The 11498-nt window shown below is 46.2% G+C and overlaps 1 protein-coding gene across 2 annotated transcripts in view; it reads left to right on the forward strand.

The window, feature by feature from the left end:
* Positions 1-11026, forward strand: part of TMEM151B (transmembrane protein 151B) — a 35101-nt gene extending 24075 nt beyond the window's left edge. The window contains exons 2-3 of one of the 2 annotated variants that reach the window (XR_015869650.1): positions 392-8459; positions 8592-11026. Coding sequence is in view for 1 of the 2 variants with exons in the window: in XM_088445392.1 (XP_088301518.1) it covers positions 392-1825 (1434 nt within the window). In the remaining variant the exon portion in view is untranslated. Of the gene's footprint in view, positions 1-391 lie in introns of both variants that reach the window. The other variant, XM_088445392.1, reaches the window with a different exon arrangement.
* The last annotated feature ends 472 nt before the right edge of the window (positions 11027-11498 follow it).

Genomic DNA, 11498 nt, shown 5'->3' on the forward strand with positions numbered 1-11498 from the left:
TTGTGTTTTGCAGCTGAGTTTATAACCTTGTCCTTGTCCTGCATTGTTTTGTATTACTATTAACTGTTTTTCTTGTGTGCTCATTTATGTACTGTGTAAGGCGCTGCGGAACCTTTGTGGCGCCATATAAATAAAGGATAATAATAATAATAATACAATTTGTTCTATAATGGTATGAAGATTATTTTTAACTATGTTTAATATACTGCAGCTAGGGCAAAAATTCTATATGACTGCCCCTCCCCCTATCTCTGCAACTAACTACCCGAACATCGCCATGATTTGTTGTTCTAAGCGACTGGATTCAGCAAACGACGTAATTCCATATTGATGTATTTTGTTATACTAACATATAACTCTCTGCTTCTCTCTTTTTTTGTTATCTTCCCAGCAAAGACCAGTGAAGCAGTCGTTCAGCAAGTCACTGTGCCGGGAGTCCCACTGGAAATGTCTCCTGCTGTCCCTCCTCATCTATGGCTGCATGGGTGCTATGACCTGGTGCCATGTGACCAAAGTCACACGACTGACCTTTGACAGCGCCTATAAAGGAAACTCCATGATGTACCATGACAGTCCTTGCTCCAATGGCTACATCTACATCCCCTTGGCCTTCCTTCTCATGTTGTATGTGGTGTACCTGGTGGAGTGCTGGCATTGCTACACGCGGAATGAGCTGCAGTACAAAGTGGATCTGGAGAGCGTACAGGAACGGGTACAGAGGATGCAGCAGGCCACGCCATGTATCTGGTGGAAGGCCATCAGCTATCACTATGTACGTAGGACTCGGCAGGTGACTCGTTACCGAAACGGGGACGCGTATACAACGACCCAGGTATACCACGAGCGAGTCAATACTCACGTGGCAGAATCAGAGTTTGACTACACCAATTGTGGCGTCAAGGACGTCTCTAAAGACCTGACCGACCTTGATAGCTATCCCATCACTCGGCTGAGGTTCACCAAGTGCTTCAGTTTTGCAAATGTGGAGTCTGAGAACTCGTACCTGACACAGAGGGCGCGATTCTTTACAGAAAACGAGGGCCTGGATGACTACATGGAAGCTCGAGAGGGAATGCACCTGAAAAACGTGGACTTTAAGGAATACATGGTTGCATTTTCTGACCCAGACAACCTTCCCTGGTATGTGTCCCACTATATTTTCTGGGTAGCTGGTCTCCTGACACTGTCCTGGCCACTAAGGGTCCTGAATGAGTATCGCACTTCGTGTGTGCACTACCATGTGGAGAAGCTCTTTGGCTTTGACTTTACACCCGTGACACCAGCCGACGAACGGACCTTGTGCCGGAGGATGCCACGGGTTAACACCATTGACAGCACAGAGCTGGAGTGGCATATACGGTCTAACCAGCAGCTGGTGCCAAGTTACTCTGAAGCCGTCCTGATGGATCTGGTGGGCATCTCCTCAGGTTACACAACCTGCCGGTACACCCGGGGCTATCGTCAGAACTGTGACCGATGCCATCATACTATCAGCAGCTCCTCCATCTTCTCCCGTAGTGCCCTCAGTATCTGTAATGGCAGCCCCAGGATTCCTTTCAGCAGCAGTCGCTTCTCCTTGTCGCGTCTGTACGGATCTCGGCGCAGCTGCCTGTGGCAGAGTCGCAGTGAAAGCCTCAATGAGCAGGGTTGCCCAACAGAGCAGACGCGGCTGTCCAGTCAGGTAACAGTGGAAGAGGAGGAACCCCCTCCATACCAGGATGCTCTCTATTTCCCCATCCTCATCGTCCACCGCAACGAAGGCTGCACAAACCATGACCACCGACGTCTCCACCGCAATGGGTCTTGTGTAGAAACGTCACTGTGATACCTACTGGAACTTTCTAAACATCTAGGATGTCTCTTTGCTGTCATCACATCACAAGTCCAAAAGATGTGTTTGATGTGATGATCGTGGCCAGTGCAGTAACAGGCAAAAATATGGTATAGGTGGGGCACCATCAACACCAACCTTGAAGCACATGTGTTAAAAACTACAAATATATGGTCCCTAGACGATGTACAATTTTCTAAAACACATGGATCATACAACATAGGAAAGCTGAGACACATGGAGCCTTGAGGACTTTTAGAGACTTGGATGGATTGAGCCATAACGGCCCTGTACAATGTCCGCGGAGATGTACAATAGCCAAGAACCAGGTGGAACAGGGCAGTGGAGGATAGATGTGACCAAAATCCTGGACAGTTCCTGCAGTTCTGAACTCAAGTAATATTTCATCCTGATCTTTAATACAATCTACATCAGGGATTACACATGAGGTACCAAGTGGACCACTACAAGACTGGAGCATATAATTAGGCAATAGTTCATACATTTAACAGCACCGTCCATCCTTTCATAGCTCATCGCTCATGGTGTTTTGTTCTCGGGATAAGTGTACCCACACTGGTCACTGGTGGACAGTACACAGAACAGTATTTCGCACAGATGGTGCACTGGGGTCAGGGACTGTGAGACCGCACTGAAGGAAGTGTTCAATATATCCATGAATGACCTGTAACCAAGTGCAGGTGGGATTCCTGTCAACGACACCGACCTCCTCACTCTCACCTCTCTTGCGTTTCGCGATCGTTAGACATGACACATTTCTTATTTATCCTCACTCCGCAAGGAAAAGCATCCACTCTACGTATATCCAGCATGGAGATTTTCAGGTTGTATATACACAGAAGCTGAAGATTATTTCTCACCTTTTCAAACATTTTAAAATTAGCTTTTTATTGCATGTCACATTGCTCTAGAGTTGTTTATGTAACACGCAAGATGGGTACAAATGTACATGTATGTGATCATATCCCAGAGGCTGCAGTCTATTCAGATATCTTTGCTACCAACATCTGTTGCCTTAACTCTTGCACTCTCAAATGGGGCTGCAATAATTGGCAAAGTCCTATCCTGCAATCCCAGGTGTCAGAGGGAGGGTATAGAGGGGTACAGTTACATCATACATGGCTATAGTCAGAGAGTATGAGATAGGTGTATGACTAGTGTGATACTGGTATAATCACCCCCCAATGTCCTCCCCTCCCAGGGTTTTATGCAGGTGGTGCCCTCTGGTGGTGTCATGGATAATATAACGTGACATTCTTATCTCTCACAAGTCTGCACAGAAATTTTGTCCAAAATACTTTTTAAAATTGGGTTAAAGCCGGAGAAACAATAAAATAATAGCGCAAGATGCTTCGGGTACAGAACTGATTTAGCAGGGTGAGTGCTTACACCATATGCAAAGGACAACATATATTTGAAGGCATTACTTTCATACATAGCTTGGCTATGGTGGCATTGGAGGAAGTAGGTGGGTGGTCGGCATTTTGTAACGTTTCCCAGACCGGCGTGCTCCAACCAGTTCAGCTGGGAGATGACTCTGGCTGCACCAGACTCAGTCATTGGGGCATATTCAATTAGGTGCGAAAAGTCCCAAACTTTTCGAATGCCGGACCTTTCGCCGTCATCGCTCGTTTTCCATGCGAAAAAGTATTGCGCACATACTTGCTTATCCCCGTATTCAATTAGATACCCCCTAATATTCTTGCTGAAGGTATTTTGGGTACTCAAATGATCTCAATAGCTGCTTTTTAGCGTCTTTGCATAAGTGGTGAAGAATAGTATTTATCAGTGTTTATTGGTGAATATAAGTAGTCCCAGCAAATTTGGGATACATGAAAATGGGTGCTAGCATATTTTAAAGTTGCTAAAGTAAAGTTTAAAAAAAACATAAAAAATCCACCCGCAAACTTAAAAACACCTGGGGCATACTTAGCCCCCCCCCTTTTTAGTCTATTTTGCTAGTTTTTAAGTTTGTCCCCCAACTTTGGTATTTTTCGCCCGAAAAATTATAGTACTTTTTTGGGGTGAGCTAAAGTATTTTTTATACTTTTCTGATGCAGTTTACCTTTGGGGGACTGTCCCAAGGGTGCAGGCGGGTATTGAATACGGAGGAAACTTTTCGCATGGTGAAATTACATCACTCGCGATACTTTTTCGCAGAAAACGGCTTTTCGCGCTTAATTAAATGCGGCGCATTGTTTTAATGGTTTAAATAGTTATTTCAGAAAATGTTTGTGGCCTCTTCACAAATTGGGTGAACCTCACATTGAGCATTGTGGGGAGTAAGGCCCACTAAATACAGGCAGGTTAGAGACCCATATTACAGGAGATACATTGCTATGACTGAGGATGAAAGAGAATAGTGGGCCTGATTCAAAGATGGACGCATGTGAAAATATGCTAATGCAGCATTGCAGAGCCGAGTGCTGCGTCCCAAGGCTCAGCATGCGATCATCTGCGGGACCAAACGGCCATCTCAGTGACCCTGAGGTTACTCCGATTGCCCCTCACAGCTCCGTAGCCGAGGCCAGGACAGGAAGTCTGCGTTGGAAGGTACAGACCCTGGTCTTAGCACTCCCAGAAAACGGAGGCCAGCACCGACCCCACCCTGCCCCCAAATGGTGGCATTCTGTCATTTAGGCTGCGGCTCAGACGCCCCACCGTCGGAGATGTACGCAAACCATCGGGTTTGCGTACATCACTGAATGAGGCCCAGTGTCGTTAAATGACCCCCTGAAATTTCCAACCGCTAATCCCCAGGGCGAGGATAATGAGCAACGTTTTCAGAGACGTCTATAATGTAAGAGAAATCAGTCATACAGAGGGGAAATGATTATATACTAAGCTGTGCGATCAAATAGAGACACTCAGCAAAACACATCCCCCATGCACTTACCAAATGTTGCTGAATGCATGGGAGTGTGAATACTTTTGCAACACTCTGCATCAATCAGACACTTTCTCTTGCCAGTGGCTGCACCGGATTATAGATATTATCACACATACTGTAGACAGTGTTTATAATTGCAGATAATGCACTGTCAGAGTATAACAAAGTCTCAGCCTCATACTGACGGATCACAGCTACAAATCTGCCCCTTTCCGCTCAGTAAGTCACCAGCGGCCAGTCTGCATCCTGCTTACTTGGTATTATACTTATTAGGGACATTATGGGGCTGATTCTGAGTTGGAAGCTGCTGCGACTGCGTTAGGGCCTTTTGCTAGTCAGCCCTTCCTTCCCCCAGTGTACAACCGGGCGTCTGAATGCAGAAGGGCTGGGAAGCCCACTCTGTGCCACTACAGTCGCATCCATCGGAGGCACCATCAAGACTTGCACCAGCCCCCTGCGTCCGCACAGCCACCTTGTAGTCACCGCCCAATACATTCCAGAGTCCTTGCGGCTTAATCGGTCCAGACACTGTGGGACGCATGCGCTGTTCAGCGGTTTAGGGATTTAGATGCAGTTGCAAAAAAATTGTCAACTAACATGAACACGACAGTGTGCCCGACTCAAAATCAGCTCCTTTATGTGCTGGGTGGATCCTACCCTCTGATGTCTGAGTTAGGCCACTGACTATATACCAGTATCATGCTATTGTACAATTCATTCATGTCCTGCCTAGACATGCAGTATGTAAGGCCCTCTTACCATCACTTAAGCTTCATACACACACAACGATTTTTTTAATGAACGATTTGAGTAAACGATTTTTTACCTTGAAAAAATGTACTAAAATCGTTTACTAAAGTTGTTCATTTACTAAATGTCATGAACGATTTTTATGAACTACAAACGATTTTTGCATATTCCCTTAATGAAAATCGTTGAGTTGACAAGTCTGACTGAACGACAAACTATAAACGACAAACTACAAATGTGAACGCGCATGAACGATAATCGTTCATCGTTTGACTCAGAAAGTGAACGATTTTTGCCATCAATTAGCGTTAAACGATATCGTTTAACGATAATCATTAAAAAAATCGTTGTGTGTGTATGCAGCTTTAGAAGTAATAAGACAGTCTGCAGGGGATTGTGGGTAATGGCTTCTTCCGCTGTACAGGATACAAGTTACTATAGTACATAGGGACATTCAGACTCACGTCCAGAGTAATGTGTTCAGTGTGTGACTTCGCTGGTAGTTTATAATTCTGATGCAGCGAGCAATAGCCGACTGTAAGATACAGGGGTATCAGGGGTTCCTACAAAGGTGCAGATTAAGTGCTTTTATATAGAACTCGGAGGTAACTGGTCCCTATATCATCTGGAAATTGCATATATTATCTGTTATAATGCACAAGTCTTGGGTAAACATACAACGAACTGAGAGTGGTGGGGAAGCAAAATAATCAGCGTATTCTGACGCAGAAATACCTGTGTATGATAATATATCATATACTACATTTACACAGCTCTGTCACTGTGACATTATAATGTTATGGCAGCGATATGCACGACTGATGGAGCCCACAGATCTCTGCAGATATCATACACTATAATATACACATTTAGTGGGGGTGGAAGGAAAACCCTATTAAGGCCACACACATTATAAGCCATAGAAGACATGGGCGCTGCAAACCCCAAACCACAACCTGATACCTTTCTGCAGAGCACCTGATACCATGTACGTGGTGTGTCCTTAGTGGCCGAGTGCCATTAACTCCTTCAATATGCACAATGTCCATTATTATACTGCCCCAAAAAAACACAACCTGTATCTGTGTATTACTGGGAATGCGGTGTGGGTGCTGCCCTGACAATGATCTACGCTCCAACTACAGTCAGTGCCAGTCTCTGCCCATGTACATAAAACAGGAGACCCTGGCGATACAGAGCAGGATGTAGAGTGTAGCACATTTGTAATTAAGAAGAGATCCTCATTATCCAGGATCCATGCCGGGGTGTCCAGCCAGGAGACAGATCCTGGGTAGAGTTACGTGTCTGTAAGATATATCTCTCTGCAGCTGTGTACAGCAAAGCTCACAGACAACCAAATCATTGTCAGATCTCAGATAATACTTCTAGGAAAGGGTGTATCACATGCTGGAATGTGACTGTTAATATATATATATATATATATATATATATATAAAATTAGTGGTGATATCACTTTGCACATGGGCACAGTGCAATGGGAAATGTTGGGGTCTGCTCTTCTAGTTAACATTGATCTAAAAGGAAGGAAAACCTTTAAAGTAACTTTCTTTAAAAATGTCCCTTTCACTTGGGGTTGTGTATGAGAGACTGCAGCTGTCACAGGTGGACAGTTCATATACAAGAGAGAGGGGCTGCTGAGGAGCTATCATAGGCAGACATGGGAGACAGACGGTATCACATGTAGGCAGCGTATCAGAGACCAGAGCTGACAGGTGGTGCATGGGAGACAGACGGTATCACATGTAGATAGGTGGTATATGGGATCCTGGAGCTGTAATAGGCGGTATATGAGAGACAGAAGCTATCACTGATAGGCAGTTTATCAGAGACCAGAGCTGACAGGTGGTGTATGGGAATTAGGGATTATCACAGGTGGACAGGTGTATGAGAGACAAAAGCAGACACACGCGGTGTATGAGTGACAGAAGTTATCACTTTTGGACTTGTATATAAGAGACAACAACTGCAGGAGTTGTCACAGGCGGACAGGTGCTATATGAGAGACAGAAAGTGACAGGCGGTGTATGGGAGACAGTATTTGTGACAGGTGGACAGGTGCTATATGAGAGACATAAAGTGATAGGCGGTGTATGGGAGACAGTATTTGTGACAGGTGGACAGGTGCTATATGAGAGACAGAAACTGACAGGCGGTATATGGGAGACATATGAAGATGGGTGGTAGAACTGCGCTCTCGTTGACCAGGGGGTGGTGTGTTGTGGTTTCGGGGTGCTGCACCTTTGTGTGGGAGTACCTTTCCTGCACTGAAAACGTATGGGGGTAAGGTGCGCTCTTCCTGTTAGTAGTAGTGATGGTGATGACTTGTGTGTGTTTGTGAGTGGTGTTAATTAGAATGTTTCTTCTGGTGGTGGTGGTGGTGTTGGGAGACAGAAGGTATCACAGATAGGCAGTGTATCAGAGACCAGAGCTGACAGGTGGTGTATGGGAATTAGGTGGACAGGTGTATGAGAGACAAAAGCAGACACACGCGGTGTATGAGTGACAGAAGTTATCACTTTTGGACTTGTATATAAGAGACAACAACTGCAGGAGTTTCACAGGTAGACAGGTGCTATATGAGAGACAGAAGCTGACAGGCTGTGTATGAAGGCAGGAGTTGTCACAGGCGGACAAGTGCTATATGAGAGACAATAGATGACAGGCGGTGTATGGGAGGCAGGAGTTGTGACAGGCGGACAAGTGCTACATGAGAGACAGAAGCTGACAGGCGGTGAATGGAAGGCAGGATTTGTCACCGGTGACATATGAGAGACAGAAGCAGACAGTCGGTGTATGGGAGGCAGCAATTGTCATAGGTAGACAGGTGCCATATGAGAGACAGAAGCTGACAGGCGGTGTATGGGAGACAGGAGTTGTCACAGGTGAACAGGTGCCATATTAGACAGAAACTGACAGGCGGTGTATGGGAGACAGGAGTTGTCACAGGTGGACAGGTGCCATATGAGAGACAGAAGCTGGCAGGCGATGTATAGGAGGCAGGAGTTGTCACAGGTGGACAGGTGCCATATGAGAGACAGAAGCTGGCAGGCGGTGTATGGGAGACAGGAGTTGTCACAGGTGGACAGGTGCCATATTAGACAGAAACTGACAGGCGGTGTATGGGAGACAGAAGTTGTCACAGGTGGACAGGTGCCATATGAGAGACAGAAGCTGGTGGGCGATGTATGGGAGACAGGAGTTGTCACAGGTGGACAGGTGCCATATTAGACAGAAACTGACAGGCGGTGTATGGGAGACAGGAGTTGTCACAGGCGGATAGGTGCCATATGAGAGACAGAAGCTGGCAGGCGGTGTATGGGAGACAGGAGTTGTCACAGGTGGACAGGTGCCATATGAGAGACAGAAGCTGGCAGGCGATGTATAGGAGGCAGGAGTTGTCACAGGTGAACAGGTGCCATATTAGACAGAAACTGACAGGCAGTGTATGGGAGACAGGAGTTGTCACAGGTGGACAGGTGCCATATGAGAGACAGAAGCTGGTGGGCGATGTATGGGAGACAGGAGTTGTCACAGGTGGACAGGTGCCATATTAGACAGAAACTGACAGGCGGTGTATGGGAGACAGGAGTTGTCACAGGCGGATAGGTGCCATATGAGAGACAGAAGCTGGCAGGCGGTGTATGGGAGACAGGAGTTGTCACAGGTGGACAGGTGCCATATGAGAGACAGAAGCTGGCAGGCGATGTATAGGAGGCAGGAGTTGTCACAGGTGAACAGGTGCCATATTAGACAGAAACTGACAGGCGGTGTATGGGTGACAGGAGTTGTCACAGGCGGACAGGTGCCATATGAGAGACAGAAGCTGGCAGGCGATGTATAGGAGGCAGGAGTTGTCACAGGTGAACAGGTGCCATATTAGACAGAAACTGACAGGCAGTGTATGGGAGACAGGAGTTGTCACAGGTGGACAGGTGCCATATGAGAGACAGAAGCTGGTGGGCGATGTATGGGAGACAGGAGTTGTGACAGGTAGAAAGGTGCCATATGAGAGACAGAAGCTGGTGGGTGATGTATGGGAGACAGGAGTTGTCACAGGTGGACAGGTGCCATATGAGAGACAGAAGCTGGTGGGCGATGTATGGGAGACAGGAGTTGTGACAGGTGGACAGGTGCCATATTAGACAGAAACTGACAGGCGGTGTATGGGAGACAGGAGTTGTCACAGGTGGACAGGTGCCATATGAGAGACAGAAACAGACAGGCGATGTATGGGAGACAGGGGTTGTCACAGGTGGACAGGTGCTATGTGAGAGACAGAAGCTGATAGGCGGTGTATGGAAAGTAGGAGTTGTCACAGGTGGACAGGTGCTATATTATAGACAAACTGACAGGCGGTGTATGGGAGACAGGAGTTGTCACAGGTGGACAGGTGCCATATTAGACAGAAACTGACAGGCAGTGTATGGGAGACAGGAGCTGTCACAGGTGGACAGGTGCCATATGAGAGACAGAAACTGACAGGCAGTGTATGGGAGACAGGAGTTGTCACAGGTAGACAGGTGCCATATGAGAGACAGAAACTGACAGGCGGTGTATGGGAGACAGGAGTTGTCACAGGTAGACAGGTGCCATATGAGAGACAGAAACTGACAGGCAGTGTATGGGAGACAGGAGTTGTCACAGGTGGACAGGTGCCATATGAGAGACAGAAACTGACAGGCAGTGTATGGGAGACAGGAGTTGTCACAGGTGGACAGGTGCTATATTATAGACAAACTGACAGGCGGTGTATGGGAGACAGGAGTCACAGGCGGATTGGTTGTTTATAGGAGGCTGACACCTTTCAGGGAAGAGAAACAGAAACCTGTACACACATTTTCATAATCAGAGACATCTACTCACATTCATCACCACAAAAAACATCATGTGTCTTTATTCAGTTTGGCTGGGCAGACATTATTAACTTGCAAACAGACCCCTACAATATGCAGAGCACTGTCAGAGTTATGACCACTGAAATTGTTTTTTTTAGAAGATTCCTAATGTAGGGGACGGACTCGAAACCAGCTCTGGGACCTGCACTTGGAGAACCCATATTAACTTATTGGACTCATCTACATTTGGGATCATGTAGCGGGACCTTCACAGACCTGTCAAGTGTCAGACATTCAGCAATGTGGTCACTTGGTGCTCAGAAGTGGCAGTCAGAGCCTAGAACGGCTTACCATTCTCTGCCTGGATGCTACAACACCCTGGGGTTATAGGATTATACTGAATCTGGGCACGACAGCCAGGTAGTGTGGAGATAATATCACATTCCTGCCCTATATGGCAATAATCTCATTAAGAATCACCCCCATCCCTACCTCTCTTTCATTCTCTATATCATGTGACCCCCCACAGCTCACCCAGGCCCTGCAGGGGTTAGCACTCTAGTACCTGCACTGCACATACAGTTTTAATATATGTTTTGTGGAAATTTTTTTATGTCTTTCTTTACTTATACAATTATAAATATATATGTATATAGCTTTTACCACAATGTTGCCTTTTGGTTGTAATATTGAAGATTGTAAATGACATCTGTGTAATAAACTCACAGACGAATCATGTGAGGTACTGTGTTGTTAATACGCCTATATGGTGCCTGCAAAGCGCAACGTATAAATATGTTCTATGACAGAGGTCCCCAAATGCGGTCCCCAAGGCTCCCCAACAGTTCAGCTTTTAGAGATATCCATGGTTGAGCACAGGTGGTTACACCAAATTGACTGAGGTACTAATTAAGTCATCTGTGCTCAACCATGGATATCTCTAACACCTGAACAGTTGGGGAGCCTTGAGGACTGCGTTTGGGAACCTCTGTTCTATGGTAAACATACAGCCATACTGACAATGCTTTTACACAGTCATAGTCATTGAATGTGGCCCAATATCCATTCCTGTATGATGCCGATTTATATTTGCAATCATGTCGTTTTTTACGACAATTGCTATTGCCCACTTTGCGTAACGGGGAGGAAA

This window comes from Taudactylus pleione, unplaced genomic scaffold (genome assembly GCF_031769625.1).
Source record: "Taudactylus pleione unplaced genomic scaffold, aTauple2 ptg000378l, whole genome shotgun sequence".
Taxonomy (NCBI): domain Eukaryota; kingdom Metazoa; phylum Chordata; class Amphibia; order Anura; family Myobatrachidae; genus Taudactylus; species Taudactylus pleione.